The following is a 19,765-nucleotide window of genomic DNA, read 5'->3' on the forward strand; positions in this document are numbered from 1 at the left end:
ATCGAATATTCCTCAACTGGAATATGTCACTGTTACCTCGGGAAAATATTGTGGACAATTAGCATCTGTCTTTTTAAATTTGTGTCTGCCTAGATCATTGATTCACAAAGCATCTAGTCACTGAATATAGACACAGATAACCACAAATAAAGCCACTCGCTGGCAACATTGGCACTGTTCAGTAATGAGAAAGACGAGACAGAAGAGACACGAACAGAAAAAGATCCGTGTGCAAACCAAATCATGAAGCAAAAACGACTCTTTTCAAACTACACGTATTGGATCTTTTTAAGACATGTATCTATTCCTGTATTGTTAATTACGCAAGATAATGAATGCAAACCCGCACTTTTTTTACCGGTACATTCTTCTTTCTATTGGATGTCATATTGCACAAACCCATCCGTTTCATCTAATAGGAATCAATCCATTGCAGCACCCACAAACATTGGCCTGTTTTCTGGAAATCAATTCAAAATTGAGGACATTTCCTCTGAAAGACGTACGGACCATCACAAGCTAATGTGTTGAAAGCTAAAATAAAGCCCAGACGTTTGCTCTGCATTCTTTGACCGTCCTGAAGTCTTTTTCTCAGAGGCTGAAATAGAGCATTTCCTCTGTGGTGGATTCTGGAATATTCCAGAAAGGCTATTAGTTCTGAAGGAATTCTAGAACATTCCAGAGGGTTCCAGTGCCGCAGTCATGCACAACCAGCACTTTTAGGGCAGGGGCTGTGAGAGCCCTTCCAGAGAAAAATAAATCTAGTGGAGTTGTTGGTCTTAGGAGCGTTCACAGCACGGGCCCACGGTGCTCTCCAGAGAGAGCTGTGAGGAGTGTCGGATCAGCGGCGCCATTGTGGGATCCACCATAGAAGAGGTGGGGAAAAGCTTGTACCAGCCAATCACCATGTTTGTCAAATCCAGCTCCTCCAATAGGATGCGTGCCACACCCATGAAGCATTTACGATCCATCCGGCCGTAGTTCCCCCAAACAATGACCTGTTCATGAGAGATGGAAGTATTATTTATCATATGGAACAATCAACAGTACTTTTGACTATAATATTGTTAATTTAACATTTAAATATAATCGATAATTTCATAATTCTCGATTTTTAATTAATCATAATTCACAATGATTTTTCTTTGTTAGTTCCATTAATCTGGGTAAATCTCGCAATTTGAAATGTATATAATCTTTGTAATTCATAAACTTGAAATGTATATAATCCTAATAAATTAAAAATTCTCGATTTTAAATGCATCAAGATTTGTTGATAGATGTCCAGGTCACCCCGAAATTAAAAGTAATTATATTTCGCATAAAGAAAATAAAGCATGTTTTAGGAGCATTAAGATTTTTTTTTTTTATAAAAATTGCTTCATTGTCGTGAAAATAATTTAATAATCGCAAAAGTTCCTTAAAGTAGGCTACATTTTCTTTAAGCAAAACAGGATTTCTTAGTTCTTTCTTTAGATTTTTGTGGTGTAATATAATGTTTTTAATAGGTTTTGTAAGTCATTCATCTTCAATAGCACAAAACTGAATAACTGAATTCCCAAATATGATAATGAATGTGTGAACATTTTTCAAGAATAATCTCAAAAAAGGGAAGCAAGTGCATGGCCTACATCAATCTGAAAGTTCCCTTAGATTCATTGCATAATAACAGAGAGGACGCCATACATCAGTGAATAAACATGTTGTTTTTCCCTCCACACGATGTTCCTGCACATCCTGCAGTCTGTTCTAGCCTTAAGTGTTAGCTGTGACACAGGCTTTCATAAATGTTGTCCTTGGAAAAATGTATAATTCCCCCTACTCCTTCTCCACTGCTAAAAATAAAGCATTCCCTACATTGATCATTTCTTATACATTCTCTCCATCACTGGGAAGAGAACTGGCAAAGAAAAAACATTCACTGATGACGTCACCTACAGAGAAAGAAATTACACCAAATTGGAAAAGACGTGGGTAAACTTTGCTGTAAATTAGAGGCTATAATTGCTGCTTGCTTTGTCATTTAAATGGTGCTTGACACCCTAATGTTCAATGCATTAAGAAATTCCAGTGTTCTAGGGTTAGTTTGCTGGTTTCATTTTGCAGTTCTATAAGGTAAGTAACACTACTTCTATTGCTCATACTAAGAGTTTGAGATTTGAACATCCCCTAACCCTAAATATTACTTTTCTAAAAAACCCTATGACGAAGCATAGTATTATTGCGGTCGGTTTTGCACAAGCAACCTTAATTCATTCTTCTGAAAAGGTAGAAATCTTGTTTACCTGTACAACCTTTCCCTGCGGGCTCTCTGAAAAAACAAGGACTTGATTGTAAAGGGGATCTAGTGATTTCCGAACAGACTTTGTCTTCTTTTTGGCAACGCAGATGCCATTTTCCAGAAGATACACTTTGATGTAGGCCGCTGAAAAGGAGGGAGGAAACAAAAGATATAATAGTTCAGACTGCATCCTTGAAATCTGGAAGACACTGCAAATCACTTTGAATACCCGAGCCACCAATTTAGACTCTTTTCAATTTCCCTTCTTTTTTTCAACACACACACACACACTTCTGGATAATGAATGCTCAAATAAGAATAGAACAATCACAGTTTGGATCTTAGAGAAACTTGTGTATTTGAGAACCAATTTATAAAGATTTCCAGTCAGTTTTGTCCTCTGGCTAAACGACTCTATTGGTTTTATCAGACTCATCGCTCAGTACGTCAGGCTCTGTCTGATGAAGAATCACCTGGAGGGCCCTTAGATCCAGGCTTCATGATGAGTCCTCGAGCCTGAATGATCTCCACCTCCAGCTGCCCGTTCCTCTCCATCAGTCCGATCTCTACATCTCCTGCAAAACATCAATACACACATTAAACAGTGTCAAGTGATATGTGGGGGAATACAGGTAAACTGACTTGATTTCTTCCTTTTTCAATAGCATTGTGTTGATCTTAGCTATTTAAATATTTTACTGACAATTACAAAAAAAATCTCTTGCAATCTTATTTATTGATTATAAACTGATAGTTCCAGTCTTGGATGCTGATTGGTCGATACAGCATTTTGGTTGCTAAATGGCTGCTATGTAGTAACAGATGCTCAGCACACACCCAAAGAACACGTTTTCTTATTATTTACACTACTCCCAACAAAATCGGTAATCATAATTGATTTCTATAATTTTACATCACATGTGAGAACGAAATAAGCATTGGTTAGCTTTCATTGACCATTTCTTGACTTGTAATTACATCCTGCTCGATCGATATTACATTCTGTTTCAATTTCAGATTGAGCTTTTTTAATAAACTTTTTTTGTCAGAGGTTTATTGAATTGTTTTTTTCATTATCATTTCTTAGAAGCATCAAGATGGAAAAGCATGTTTATTTTTATGCATCCTAATTTCCAAGTATTTAATTGAATATTTTGTTTAACAAACAGCCTTTTGACAAGAAGCTCTGACAATTACCAAACATTTGTCGATTTTTGCATTGAGGAAAAGGGCACATTTTCGATGTACCTGTAGTACATTAAGAAGTGGGGTAGCATCTATTGTCTGGTGTATAAATGCACTCACCCAATGAAGTTGTAGCTAGTGTCTGTCTCCCCACAAACTGAGCCGGTCCCATCCCATCCAGAAAGTCACTAAACTGAGCATCTGATGCCAAACACATTCCACTGTAGTTCAGACTAAAGGGAAGAAAACAGGGCAGTGTTACTGTAAACATTTGTACTCATTTTATTTAAAGGTTTATGGGTAACGCTTTAGATTACAGCCCGGAAAGTACTGTGTAATGAAGAGGAATTTACAGTGTAACTTTCTGTGATTATAGTGTACCTATAAAGTACTTACATGTAAGTATAAGGGAACAATATGTAAAGTTTGGGGAATAAAGGGGTAACAACCAGGAGAGATAAACAAATATTTATACTGTAAGTATTATAGAACTAAGGGGTACTTATTCTACTATTATGATACAACAATCTTACATTTGGGAGCAATTTAGCGAGAACATACACTGCGTACCTTTTTGTAATAATTGTGTACCAAGCCAAAACATACTGTATAGGCTTTTTAAATATGATAGGGTACATATCTATGCATTTATAAAAAAAAAATATATATATATATATATATTATAATAACATATATATTTTTTTGATAGCAAAAGTGCAGATGTTTGGGCTAACATGTTTCAATGCAAGAAAAGCTAAGACTATTGCAATTTTTTTAATATACTGGGAAATATATCTGGTTTCATGTGGTTACAGGGTAAGTGGTGCTTGTATAATAAATAAAGGTTTCCGAGTCAGTGATATAAGATTGTGTATGCATTTTTACTTTACTTACCCTGTAACTACATTGAACAAGAGGGTAACAAGCACCACTTTAATTTACAGCCCGCAATGTCACACTTACCCTGTAACTACATGAAACAAGAGGGTAACAAGCACCACTACATGAAAAAAGAGTATCTTTCCCCAATATTTAAGCAAAAGTTCCAATAGTTTCATTTTCAGTGCACTTTTGTTAAAAAGATTACTTTATAAATGCATAAATATGTGCCCAGTAATTTCTAAAAAGCCTATACAGTATGTACTGGTTCACCATTATTTCAAAAAGGTATGTTCTCGCTAAATTGCTCCCAAATGTAAGTTTGTTGTATCATAAAAGTAGAATAGGTACCCCTTAGTTCTATAATACTTACAGTATACAGTATAAATATTTGTATATGTTACCCCTTTATTCCCCAAACTTAAAATATTGTTCCCTTATACTTATATTGTAAGTACGTTATAGGTACACTATAATTACCGAAGATTACGCTGTAAAATCGCTTTAATTACCCAGTACTTTCCGGGCTGTAATCTAAAGCGTTACCGGTTTATGTATACCGTTTAATGAGTGATGTGTTTTGTCGGCCACATATTTTTCTGGATAGAATATACACTCACCTAAAGGATTATTAGGAACACCATACTAATACTGTGTTTGACCCCCTTTCGCCTTCAAAACTGCCTTAATTATACTTGGCATTGATTCAACAAGGTGCTGAAAGCATTCTTTAGAAATGTTGGCCCATATTGATAGGATAGCATCTTGCAGTTGATGGAGATTTGTGGGATGCACATCCAGGGCACGAAGCTCCCGTTCCACCACATCCCAAAGATGCTCTATTGGGTTGAGATCTAGTGACTGTGGGGGCCATTTTAGTACAGTGAACTCATTGTCATGTTCAAGAAACCAATTTGAAATGATTCGAGCTTTGTGACATGGTGCATTATCCTGCTGGAAGTAGCCATCAGAGGATGGGTACATGGTGGCCATAAAGGGATGGACATGGTCAGAAACAATGCTCAGGTAGGCCGTGGCATTTAAACGATGCCCAATTGGCACTAAGGGGCCTAAAGTGTGCCAAGAAAACATCCCCCACACCATTACACCACCACCACCAGCCTGCACAGTGGTAACAAGGCATGATGGATCCATGTTCTCATTCTGTTTACGCCAAATTCTGACTCTACCATCTGAATGTCTCAACAGAAATCGAGACGCATCAGACCAGGCAACATTTTTCCAGTCTTCAACTGTCCAATTTTGGTGAGCTCTTGCAAATTGTAGCCTCTTTTTCCTATTTGTAGTGGAGATGAGTGGTACCCAGTGGGGTCTTCTGCTGTTGTAGCCCATCCGCCTCAAGGTTGTGCGTGTTGTGGCTTCACAAATGCTTTGCTGCATACCTCGGTTGTAACGAGTGATTATTTCAGTCAAAGTCGCTCTTCTATCAGCTTGAATCAGTCGGCCCATTCTCCTCTGACCTCTAGCATCAACAAGGCATTTTCGCCCACAGGACTGCCGCATACTGGATGTTTTTCCCTTTTCACACCATTCTTTGTAAACCCTAGAAATGGTTGTGCGTGAAAATCCCAGTAACTGAGCAGATTGTGAAATACTCAGACCGGCCCGTCTGGCACTAACAACCATGTCTTGCTCAAAATTGCTTAAATCACCTTTCTTTCCCATTCTGACATTCAGTTTGGAGTTCAGGATATTGTCTTGACCAGGACCACACCCCTAAATGCATTGAAGCAACTGCCATGGGATTGGTTGATTAGATAATTGCATTAATGAGAAATTGAACAGGTGTTCCTAATAATCCTTTAGGTGAATGTATATACTGCCGTATTAAAATAATGTTAAGAAGTTCAGTGCAGACATTTTTCAGTGCAATTTGCTCATTTTATATTCAGCTTGCACTCTCTTTAAAGTCAAAGATATCTGGCTTTCAGAATTGATCAAATTTATCTGTGTTGCTTGTGATGGCTTTGAAGACGCTAATGAAATTTTCACATTAGCTGAACATGTATGACAGACATGAAGAGTTTTGCTTTATTCTGTGATATCTGGACTGATAATGGCATGGCTCTGTGATGGGACGGGATCGGTGGACGGGAGGCACCTCTCTTTTATGTAATGAAGATAGACAGCCTTTAAGCCGGACAGTGAAGCTCTGCTTTGATAGTGAGAGTGCTCCACTGGAGCAAAGCCAACACAGACACATATAATCACACTGCTTTCCTGCTCCTATTTGAGATGTATGTGGCCAAAAACATTCATTACTAACAGTATATGTGTGTTTAGGAGATGAGCCCGATGCTCCATGTCATATTCACCCTCGTGACCCCTTGAAATAGGAGGCCTGGCCTTCATCTAATAGCACGGCAGTGACTGGACACTTTTTCATCAGCCTTGGTTTCCGGAAATGTTTTTCTGATTACTTTTACCCCCCAAAAAGTCTTCCATAAATAATTCTAAGCCTTAAAAAAACCAACAAGCTCCAATATGAATAAACTGTATACAATTTAAAGCAAAAATGCAAAGGTACAGTACAAGACTAATGTGTACTTGATGTATTTTATGATTGAATAAACTAGTCTTAAATATACAAGTTAAAGTCTGTATATACTTTGTAGATATTATTCTATACTATCATACTACATATATATTTTTATATATATGATAAAATGGTGTTGTAAAAGTTACAAGTATATATATATACACACAAAGTTAAGTATATATACTTTGACAGTATATATGATATTAATAATATTATTAATTATTCATATACTGTCAAAGAAATGGCCATGTGCTTGGCAAGCAGGTGCTTGTCTCATTTATAATGTTTCTCCTTTGCCAAGCCTCTTATTTTCTTTTTTACTCCTCAGTTAAAATGGACTTAATTTCAGCTATCTACACAAGTGAAGAAGCTCGTATTTGCTTATCGTAGCTTTTTCATGTTCTTTCAGCAAACAGAAGGTAGCCGCTTGTGCTTGGATGAGATTAATTAGGTCAAATTTTTGTAACAAGAGATCCATTTTGAAACAGATGGTGGTGAAAAAAGTGTTTTCCTTCTGCAAGAAAAAAAGGTCACTTGGGCCAAAGAGGAGAAAGGGGTGCTTATTTGAGCCCAACGTAACCACCCTGCTCTGTACATCTGCCGACATCAGGTGTTTTACATTCTATGTGAAGATGTAATGCCACATAGAAGTTGAAATAGGGCAAATTTGATGTGGCTGTTGTTGTAACTTAAACTGTCCGACACAGCAACATTGGCTCAACCAATGGCGCGAGGGAAACCTGTTTGAAAATAGTCATTATTTTTGTAGTTCTGCAAGAAATTACACACATTTCATCTGTATTTATGTCAATTAAAAAAAAGAAATTGATATGCATTTTTAAAAGCTATCCTTGGTGGTCTTATATCACATTCTCCTTCAAGCCTCCTTTCAAACCCGTCTCTCCTTTCTTTCTCCATTCCCATTTCTCTGTGTTTGTTCTCAATAATCCTCCACACTAATGTGGACGGATTCATAATTAATTTTCTTTCTGCGGTTTGACCTCGATTCTCTCCGGCGCTCTGTCTCTTTTGCTTGCCATCTCCGCACAGGTCTATTTTTAAAATGCTTTTGGGAGGGTCCAGACAATCCTGATGCCTAATACTCAGACTGGGCATCCCAAGAGACGCCATTTTCATCCGCTCTTCGTTCTCTTGCTCATTTTTCACTCTATCCTGTCTCTTTGTCCCATGTCAATATCTTCTTCATCATTTAGTCTCTCGTCTGGTGTTTCTATCCGCTTGTCTCTCTGTTCTTTAAGGAATAGTCATCATTTACTCCCCCTGATGTCGTACCGGAACCCTGTTTGAACACACTCTGAGAATTTTTGAAGAATCTTCATATAACCACACCAATCATTGGAGATTCATAGAACAAGTATTTCAAACAACTTATTTTCACTATAATAATATTTCATATTAAATTCAAAATAAGTATGTATTCGTCTAATTTTCCAATTAAAATATGAACAAATAATGTTACTTGAGAAGCAACACTTTTTAACTATAAATAGTGTACACTTAAACAAGCCTTAAGATTTTATGCAATGTTTTGTCTCAAGTCAATTTAGCTTGTTTGAAATATTGGTTGATTTACACTGTCATTCAAAAGTTTTGGGGTCAGTAAGATTTTATTTTTAAGAAATTGACTTTACTTTTATTCCGTAAGGACGTCTTAAATTGACAGAAAAATCTGTAATAATGTTTGAACTCTATTTATCAAAGAACCCTGAAAAAGTACATTATTTCAAATTTAATATTTCACAGTATTACTGTTTTTACTGTATTTTTGATCTAATAAATGCAGCATTGAGACTTCTTTTAAAAATATTATACTGTCTTAGCAAACCCAAACTTTTGAACGGTAGTGTATTTTCTGGACAAGACAAAAATTAATAAATGTAAAAAAAAAACTAGTATTTATGCAGTGTTGAAGCCATATGATAACAAACCAAAGGTATTTATGTGCATCATATAGCCTCAAAAACAAAAAAGCTAAAGAAGCAAATATATGATGCCATTGTTGTCATATTTTATTGCTTATTTAAACAATCTTGACATAAGCTTTGACTTTTCCATTCAGCTTGTACTGGAAATGGCAGAAAGATGACAGGCAAGTGAACTGATAAAAAAACAAAAAATACATTTAAAGAAATTTGTGGAATAGGCTGAATGACGGTTCTTCAAAACATCTTTTGTGTTTCACAGAAGAAAGACATTCATACAGGTTTGGGATAGCATGATGGTGAGTAAATGATGACAGAATGTTCATTTTTGGACAAACTATTCCTTTCCCCCTCTCCTCTCTCTCATGTGACATTTCATCATTCTATCTTGCAAAAAGGAGAGTCATTATTACTCACTGGTCCCTGTGTGCACTGGCGTCAGCAGCAGCCATCAGTAAACACACATACATTACTACAAACACTTCGGAGAGTGACAAATACACCTACAGCGCCGCCGCTCCCACCACGCGCATCACGCGCTGTGCGTAGGGCACCAAGTGCTGAGGGGGCACCAAAAATAGCCTAATGAAAAACCAATCATCAAACTTCTTGTTATAATCAGATTCAGCGCGTTCTTCCTCTTCATTCCGCAGCGGCGCCGAGCAGAGACAGAGAGCACGTCAGAAACACAGGACAGGGTGTGTGTGTTCATGTGTGTTCATCTGAGCCTCATTGGTCTGTCACCGCTCGTCAATGTCAGAATATTTGAGATGACCAATCAAATCAAAGTAGGCGGGCTTTATGTTCACAGACGCTGAGCGCGAATTTTAACAGTGCAACTCGACGCTTCAGTGTACGGTCAAGTGCGAGATAAGATGTAAGTAGCTAAACTTAACTTTATTTGACAGTTTTTTTTAGGTCATAAATGTTAAACGAATGACAAAAAATAATTAGGCAAACTAATATAGTTTTGTCTAATTTCGCCATTTTGAACTGAAAATAGGCCTACATGTAGCCTAGTGTAATAGTTTAGGCTACTGTCATTGTGAGGGGACAAGAAACATGAACAAAGCCGTTTTCATCATGTTAGGCACAGGATTTATAATGAATGTGTACATATTGAGAATAAAATACAAATTGTAACCTTTAGTAAATTAAAAAAGCCAATTTTAGGAGAGGAAGAGACAGGGCAAGATATAAACAAAGAGAAAAAGAGTGTGATGCTGATGAGGAGAGAAAAATAATCAGCTGCCCACTGACATGGTTTTAAAGCTGTTGTTATCGAATTTTTTTTTTTTTTTTTTTGCCTTCACAACATCTTAAAATGCACATCTGTAGTTCAGAAAAATCCAAAAATTTCCCCCGAACACCCCTAACTAACCTGCCTCAAATTCGGGATCCCAGTGATTATAAAACCATGCCATTGCATGGTAATGAAACTAGTTAATAGTAAGCATTAGACCCTAATCTAAAGTGTTACTTTTTAGCTTTTAATTTTTTTTATAAATCATACCCTCATTGGGGGCTTAGCCCCCCTAAATGAAAATCCTAAATGAAAATGTTTTTTTTAGGAGGGAGGGAGGGAGGGAGGGAGAGGGGGGGGGGGGGGGGGGTGGGGGGGGGGCATCATAAAGGAATTATGCTTAGGGCACCAAAATGGCTAGCAGCGGCACTGTACACCTATCACCGCTCCACATATTACACGCCGCATTCTTGATGTCACTCGAATAAACATTTGTCTGTGTTATGTGTTAATCATGGCGTCTCAGCGCACTGCTTTCAATTGCTTTATATATCACTGTCTCCGCGCTGTTCTTCTGGGACTCATTGCATGCAAACTTTTTAAACAGATGCTCCATTCTTGCATGCAGGAGTATGTACAAGAGTTAGTGTTGACTAGAAGAAGGTGAAAAGTATGTAGGGAATGTTTATGCATCTAAAATAGAGCGCAGAGGTGTCAGCTTATCTTTTGAATGTGGAGGAGAATGGAGATGATCTTCTGTTCAATTACAGTTATTTCTCTCAGTTTAGCTGGTTCTTTTTACCTGCTTTTTGAGAATTTATAGAATGTAGAACTCGACATCACAGTCTTTGTTAATTGTACAGTGGCCACAAAAAGAATTTGGACACTTAAAAGTCCAGTAAGCGATTTCTGAGAAACAATGTTGATATTTGAAATGCACCCAAACAAACACACCCCTCCCTTCATTGCTCCTCCCCCAAAATGCATAAACGTGCAATGCAAGAGTGGATGTCCCTTTATCATAGCTGAAGCCAAGCAAATGAATGCTTAGTGAAAAATAAAGGCAAGACGACAAACGAACGACAAAGAAGAACAAAAAATGAACATAAGAGTGTGTAAGCAAGAGTTGGTTGTTACCATTACCATAAGTTGGTTGGTTGTCAACACTACACAACAGTATATCTTGGTTCTGTGAAACATAGCCAAACCAATATTACTCAAAGCAGAAATAACTCAACCTCGGCATCTGTTTTCAGGCCTTCTCGCTTGGGTCTCTCCAGCACTGGAAAGCTTTTCTACTATTAACGTCATTCCTAAAGCTCTTGCCTGATCATAGCATTCTATTTCCAGTGATATTCCTCTGAAATTTTCTCTTTTGTAATGTCTCTCAGCATCTCTCTTTCTACAGTCGTTCTTCAAACCTCCCTCTTTCTCACTCTCTCTCCTCCCACATCATGGGTGGACACGCCCCCCTACTGCTGATTGGCTCACACCCTCTCCTCCATCATGGGTGGACACGCTCCCCTACTGCTGATTGGCTCACACTCTCTCCTCCATCATGGGTGGACACGCCCCCCTACTGCTGATTGGCGCACACTCTCTCCTCCTCCAATGGGTGGACACGCCCCCTACTGCTGATTGGCTCACACTCTCTCCTCCTCCATCATTGGTGGACACGCCCCCTACTGCTGATTGGCTCACACTCTCTCCTCCTCCATCATGGGTGGACACGCCCCCTTCTGCTGATTGGCTCACACTCTCTCCTCCAATGGGTTTAACTTTGTTAAAACACCTGTGCATTCACACTGATAGTTTCTGACAAAATGCAGTATACCAAATATGATTTTATTCAGGACATCTAATATGATCATATTTTTGGTCCATGCACCATGAGCAGTTCTGCTTTTGGAGTTATAATTAGAGCACTTTCTGCTTTCTAGGGCATTTTGACAGATCCATTACATAAATGTCACTCATGTGACCTCTTTCAAACTTCCTGCTCCCCAAAAGATGACTTTACTGATAAAAGTGGGAGTTCAGGCAAGATATTCTGATCTTTGTAAATGTACTGAGAAAGTGCATCAGTCTTTAATTTAGATTCATACTATTTTTGTTTTAATAACACAAAAGCACAAGAAACTATGCTTCTACATCTGTATAACAGCTGCAGCCAGATTATAGAATACTATATATTTTTTTTTGTAATACAATTTCAATTTCACTTCCACATCAATTAATACGTCACACTACAATAAATAATACAATAATAGTAAATGCATGACTGGCTGCAGTGCATCAATGTTGTCCTTTCTATTTTCCAGAACCAGGAGGCCTACTTAGACCCCCAACTCTGATTTATTCATTTATTCATGCTCTGTTAAATTGTAATATGTTCAATGTTTTAATAAATGTACTCTTCATAATGTTTTATAACTTTTTATATCATGTTTGATAACATTTAAAGTGTTTAAGGGCAAAAAGCCCAACTTTATCTAGCCTAAAAGGCCAGTTACAAATAATATCTAATGGAAACAGCATAAAATAGACACTAGATACTGAATAAATATTACAGAAACTTCCACAGAAGTATTACAAAAAATACCATGGAATCAAATCGACCTTGCGCTATGATTTTCTATCACTGTTGTTTGTCAGACCTCAGACTGACAGCGGGTGTTTATTTCAAATATGTTTTACTCCATTATGTATTCATGAGAACCATAAGATGCAATGTAATATGGTCAAATACCCTCAGCAGTGGCAGCCAAAACCGTAATCCCCATGCTCCATAAACTGTGTAATCCAGCTGAATAGGGCTGGATTTGACTCCCATGATGGAGTTGCACAGGAAGAGTGTTCGTATTCTGCATTACGTAAGGTTTGTGGGGAGTTTTGGTCTGTTTGTGAATTTCTAATATATCTCTGGGTATTGGACATGGAGTTTGAGGGGAAATTTATGTAAAATCGACCGTCGGTTGAGCACAACATATTGCTATTTTTATGTAACTGAACATACTGTTTTAAAGTGAACTACACAAGCACATTTCAGAAGTTTTTGTCATAAATGAGTGGGTCTTTTTTTTTATTGTTTTGCCTGAAACATCATGTCATCTACTTTAGCATTTGACAACAACAAAGTGTCCAAATACTTTTTTAGTCTTCATTTTGAACCAAATATCTATTGCTTAATCATCATGTTTTGTTTGAAAAGTAAAATAAATGACACTTTCTTAAATATTTTTTTTGTTATCTTATGCAATGACAATCATACATGTCTTACTTTTTTGGCCCTGGTGTCTACCCTACACTGAAAACATTTTTTGTGTAAAAACAATTTTCACTCAAAATTTGCTCGTAAATTTCACAGATAATTACAAAGAATTGGCAAGTAATGCACAGAATTAAATGTGAAATTTTGAAAGAATGAAATATATTTCCTTGTAAACCATACTCTAATAATCTTTGATTTATTTAGACCTTTGAAAAATGTCTTTACCGTGCAGTACTAGTTGATGAAATAAAATGATAAAACTGAAGCTCATCTAGGCAGCAAAGCATATTTGTCTGAACTAGCCCAAACTGGCTAATATCTTCTCCATTTATGTATCCAAACTTTCTGGCACATTGGAACTGAAGTTAAACAGCTATTGTCCTCCACAGAGCTAAAATAAGACTACATCGCGCAAAACCCCAAACCTGTGGCTTTGATGTGACACACCAGACGGTGTCCAGATCTGAAATGAGTTTACAGTACGTCTACACACAATTCTGGATTTCATTCAGAAATGGAGCCAGCAGAGAAAAGGTTTATTACTGAGAAAGGGGTTTATATGGTTGGTTATGTAACTTATGGGAATACCTCAAACACATTTTATTTATTGCTTGATATAGCAGATATAAGCACAATCTCCTGACAGTAAAGACACTTTTAATGCTTTTCTTGCGTTATTGGATGAGCATCCCTGTTTCTAGAGGAATGTAATGCAATAACACATGCAGTGTATCCCAAATCAATAAAATGGGAACGTGAGACTTGTGATTCCTGCATAACAGTGATATAACTAGGGGCATTTAGGTAAGTCCAGAGGGTACATGTAATGATTCTGATTTTGATTTGAACAGAAACTTATTATATAGTATCTCATGTTTTTTTTTTTTTTAGCTGGATAAAAAGAAAAAGAAAGATTTTTTTTCTGTAGCTGAATATAGGCTGTGTACAGAGGTAGATTTGTGGTTTTTCTTTACTCAATTTTACACAACAGTCCTTCCTAATTTTTATCCCATCAAATGTATCAGCCAATCAAACCGATAACAAACTGAATGCGGTTGCAAAATAACAGATTCTATATTTGTTCAGTTTGAGAGGAAGCATCTTCTTTGTGAGTGTTTTTTACCCTCAGAATTAATTGTTGTAGTTTAAAAGTGAGTCATTGTGATATGGTTATTTTTTACGATATTAATGATAATGCTAATATCAAGTATAATAAGAGTTGAAATGAACACATTTCTGGTTTGTTGTGGATGAAAGCCTGTTTCGCCACACTAAGTACACTCCTAAAAATGAAGGCTCTTTATTGGCATTGATGGTTCCATGAAGAACCTTTAAAGTGGAAAGGAATCAGTCAGTTAAGTTTACATTATTTAGTAAACTGATTTCCTTTCCTGATAAACCTTTCCATTGCACAAAGTGGGAAAAAGGTTATTTTTTTTTAGGTTTTTATTTAGGTTATTAAAAATGTTCTTCACACAATTTTTTTATTTTATTTTAAGAACTATTCACTGAAAGGTTCTTTAGGGATCCAAAAATGGTTCCTCTATGGCATTGCAGCGAAAACCTTAGGGTTCTTGACTCGATTTTCAAAAGGTTCTATATAAGGAGAAATGTCTAAAAATCATTGCATAATTTTTTCTAGTGATAAAGTATGTTTACGAGCTGCTTAATTAATAACATTAAATGAAAAGTTAAAAATGAATAAAAACTAAAATCCCTAAAAGGTTCTACATATGAAACGCATGCCTTTAAGTTTCTATTTAGAACTTTTTATTTTAAGAGTTTGTATTTATGTGCTGTTGGTTGTGTGTCGGGCCTTACTGAAGGGACTATAAAGGTACATTGATTTCTGATACTCACTTTCCCTCTGAGCCGTAGCTGTTCATGCTGTCCTCGATGGACTCGTGGCTCGCCTGCCGGACCGTCCGACTGGGCATCTCTACAGCCAGCCCTGTCTCTGTGCTCCTCTGAATGCTCTTTAACCTGCGGCCCTCTGGGTCTGAAACAAGCAAAGAAAGGTAAGTTCACCAAACCAACGTTTAATTCATAAGATGTTTTTCTTTATATTTTTAGCTTGTTGCCTACTGGCTGAAGTCTCATTGATTTGTAGTCCCTCCTTAAATGTAAGTTTGTGGGATTTTTATGTCTGTTCCAGTAGGTAAAAATTGTGAATTTCATTACACCTCTCTGTAAATCTCTTCATCAAGCTACATGATTTAAGGTATCATTCATGTAGGACAAACAGTTTTAAATAGTATTAGAGCTTCATTATTTCTGGATAATTTGAGAATCAAAGTTTGTTTGTTTAAAATCTAATTCTCCTACGATTCAGAGTAGACAATAATAAACTCATAAAGACTTCACTTGTTTCATTACTGGATTTATTGGTGAACCCTTGAATGAATGATTCAATGACAAATACATAATTTAGCGGTCACTTGTCGCCACCTACTGGTGTAATGATGTAATTAAAGCAACACTATGGAACTTTTCAACCTTCATAATGTGATGGTACATCGACTTACAATAGGTTAAATGACACGTCTGCCATAGCCTGACGTGGTCTGTATCGCTTTTACTCGCACTATGTAACTTCGGGTTTCGGGTAGTAACCCGAGCACAAAAAGAACTACAAAATTCGACTGCTTTACGGCATACGTCACTTCCCCCACCACTTCCTCAAATTGTCTATGGCCATTGCAGACATCCCAAGTCTATAGCGTCTCCCTGATGCCCGCAAATTAGTTCAAATCTGCCGGAATCTAGAGCGCGCATGCCAGACAGAACATACTGCGCGCATAACATACGCTATTAGCGCGAGCACGGCAGAGAGGAAGAGAGCGAGAGATCTTGCGAGTGTGCCTCACGAAAGCTAGTCAACCCGCCCCCCCCCCCCCCGTCAACAATCCAGTCACCAAGATATACCTCCCTGAAATGACTTCTTGCAGGTTGGGATGTCTGCCATTGTTGATTCCAAAGCCGGTGCTGGATAAACAGCGAGCGTGCGCGTGCTACAGTAGGCTGCGGAAGGCTAAATTATTTACGACAGCGGTAATGGACAATTCTGCTTCCAACCTGTAGGGCGACCGCTGAGGAAAATTTCCTTGGTGTTGCTTTAAAACAGTCTTTATTTGAACGTCAAGTTTCTTACAAAAGGTGATTTACTCTATTTTGAGTAACACTGATTTCTACGCTTCCGTAGAAATCAGTGTTTATATCCGAACTATAAACTTTTATCCCAGTACGTCTGTGATAATATGAATATTTGTAACAAAGAAATAACAATACCGTGTGGCCGAAAAGACTGTTTGGGAAAGGTTTCGATTCGTTGTCATTTAGGAATGAGGTCGTGTGTAAAATGCTCTAATATGTATGGTTATGTTTTTTTTTCTTAGCAAGCACAAAAAATGATAGTGAAATATCTCTGATATTCTTGTATTTCTGTCTGAGCATTAAGGCACTGGAAAAAGCAAGTTATTTCAAATCCTCTTCATATCATAGCGAATGAAATGTTGTGATAACATTGCTGCCAGGTAGAGCACTGGTTGTATTAAAAATAAATCCTTTAGAAAATATAATCTTCTTGTATAATTCAAGTGTCTAGTGGTGCCTTATTGAACTCAGATGGCTTAGAGAACAGATTCACAAAGCCTGAACTTTTCCTAGTAAAGGTGAAGGGGATCAGCCGCAGACTGATCGCTTTACTAGCCCATGACCTCATGAATATATTTCCATTGAGAGAATGATTTTCAGAGTAATTTCAAAGCTGGATGTCATTTCATAATGGGGTTTTTTTCCCTATTCCCTATTCCCCATATACATCAACATAAAACATGACCCATTTTACTTCCGCAGACTAACCTATTTAGTGGTATAGATGGTGAACCTGATTTCACCAAGTACAACATCTTTGTTGATCCTGAAACAACATTCCAATCAACCAATCAGATTTGAGGAACAAGCTTACAGTTTATGTCAAGTTTAGGCTTACAACCAGGGTTAGATGCTTCTACATCAGTGCTATTTACCTATCATTTCCCATTGATTTTAGGGAAAATATATGGGTAGGTTTAAGACTACATTTTCAGACAGAAATGTTGTTCCAGGATCAACAGAATATGTTGAACCTGGAACATGTCTGTCCTGGCAAAATCACTGTGACCTGTATTAATATTAAATGAGGTTGAATCCCTCAAAAGAGGGATTTTTGATGTCCAAATTTTATTTTATACATAAATACATACACACTCACACTACTGTTAATACATTCAAGGTGAGTACACTATGAGTACACTATTTTTTTTAATGTTTTTGAAAGAAGTTTATTATTTGATCAAAAAACGTAAAAAGTAATATTGTAAAAATCATCAAAAAGTAAAAATCATTCTAATATGCTGAGTATCTGTTCAAGTAAAAAATAAAAATAAAAAATAAATAAAAAGATTATTACCAATGTTGAAAACAGTTGTGCAGCTTACTATTTTTGAGGAAACAAAACGTGATACTTTTTTCAGGATTCTTTGATGACTAGAAAGTTCAAAAGAACAGCATATATTTGAAATATAAATGTTTTGTAACATTATAAATGTCAGTTATAATGTACTAGAAATTAAGATATAAATATACTATATGTAGTCATCACTGAAAACACGTAATCCATTGAAACGTGTTCTCTCTGCATGGACACGCTCACTCTATAGTGATGGGAATCCAGCCATTTTCACAGCTCTTTCCTGGCCGTGAAGCACATGACCTAGTTAGGCGGTTCCTAAAAATACAGTCCTCTTTTGTCTCTTCCTGCGTTTCTGGTGCGGTCGGCACATGCTAACTAGCATGTCATCGTAACCTTCCAAAACAGAACATCGTGTATCAGGAAACGCACTAGAAATGCCAGGGTTGCTATGGGAGACAAGAGCAGTGTGCTTCAATGGATTTCTCACTCTCTCTTTCTCTCTTGCAGTGTTTATTTAGTGAACATGCTTGAAACAATGATTTAATCTTTCCACAAAAAAGTGAAATTTCGTGGGCAAAAACTTCATTTTTAAATGTGCATTGTACACACAATTGCCAACACAATCCTAGGGTCTTCAGTGTGGCCTTCAGGGTGTTGCTAGGGTGTTGCTAGGATGGTTTTAACATGCTTCTATGTGGCTGCTTGGGAGTTGATTCAGGGCAGTTGTTCAGTGGTTTCTAGAATGTTCAGGGATTTGTATGCTGGTGTTTAGGGAGTTCTAAGTGGTTGCTAGGGAGTTCTGGCTGGTTGCTAGGTGGTTGCTAAGGATTTGTTTGTTGAGTTCCAAGTGGATTCCCAGGGTGTTGTTTGGTGATTTTTCACAGTGTGAGCAAAAATGAATTGGCTCTAAAACACTCAATTTGGACATTAATTATATCTTGTATTTAGGTGTGATGTTTCTGATCCCTGGACATCTCTCACCAACGCTTGCAATTACAAGTATGATCTCACCGACAACAACAGATAAAGTATCTCATTTCATCATATGGCCAACACCCATTAATCAAAGTGGCATTCATGAATTTACTGCAAAAAAGAAAGACATAAGAGGCTTTTCTAACAAGCCCTTTAGTTGCTATCTCATCTTGCTTGTGGTTTATGACCCACACTTGTCAATTGACAGAGTGTTTTGATTTATAATTTGATTAAAAGAACAAAGAGGCTTATAGAAAACCTATTATCAGACTTAAGACTACATCTTCAGTAAAGACCTACTGCTAAAGCAGTGATATGTGAATTAAAATAAAAATAGTTGCATTGTTTGCTTAATTAAAGGAATAGGTCATTTGTCATTTACTCACCTTCATGTCATTCTAAACCTTTTTTTTTTTCTTAGTTTTTTTTTTTGCATGAGAAATTATTTTCCAACAAGTGCTTTCAAGCTCCAAAAAGGACACAAAAGCACCACAAAAGTATAGTTCTCATCACTTGTGTGCAATATATACTTTTATGGTGTTTTGGAGCTGGAAAAGAGCATCAAGAAAGTTTCCTTTTGTTGCACAGCAAAAAAAAAAAATAACGACATAATTTTAATAGTCTCTTTAAGAGCACATTGTGTTGATGCGTCACTAATGGACTGCACACTTCCCAGATTCAGATGAACAGGAATAGGATGCTCTTCCGTTTGATTTCAACATAGCTTGCTGAAGATCATTAAAGCAGTCATTGACTGTCATCTAAATGAGCATGTCAGGTTTCTAGTTTGTCCATGCTATCGATCATGCCATTACCTCTCGTTACCTCAGCCTGCCTTAATTACCTATTAACTCTTTGATAAATCAGTAGCAGAGGCCTATTGATCTACAGTGATGTTGATGGATGCCTGGTTGGAGGCTATAACCTCTGTGCTTTCTAATCAGATGCAAAATCTAACACTACTACTGTTGTAGA

General features: G+C 37.1%; 1 protein-coding gene across 1 annotated transcript in view; it reads right to left on the bottom strand.

The window, feature by feature from the left end:
- Positions 1-558: 558 nt before the first annotated feature.
- rims4 (regulating synaptic membrane exocytosis 4) overlaps positions 559-19,765 on the bottom strand; it is a 32,522-nt gene continuing 13,315 nt past the window's right edge. Inside the window, exons 2-6 of the mRNA XM_056270511.1 lie at positions 15,223-15,361; positions 3,587-3,699; positions 2,755-2,856; positions 2,286-2,425; positions 559-998 (exon numbers count right to left, since the gene is read on the bottom strand). Coding sequence (XP_056126486.1) covers positions 780-998; positions 2,286-2,425; positions 2,755-2,856; positions 3,587-3,699; positions 15,223-15,361 — 713 coding nt within the window. The 3' untranslated portion in view covers positions 559-779. The remainder of the gene's footprint in view (positions 999-2,285; positions 2,426-2,754; positions 2,857-3,586; positions 3,700-15,222; positions 15,362-19,765) is intronic.

The sequence above is a fragment of the Rhinichthys klamathensis genome, unplaced genomic scaffold, assembly GCF_029890125.1.
Source record: "Rhinichthys klamathensis goyatoka isolate OS25496 unplaced genomic scaffold, OSU_Roscu_1.1 h1tg000303l_1, whole genome shotgun sequence".
Taxonomy (NCBI): Eukaryota; Metazoa; Chordata; class Actinopteri; order Cypriniformes; family Leuciscidae; genus Rhinichthys; species Rhinichthys klamathensis.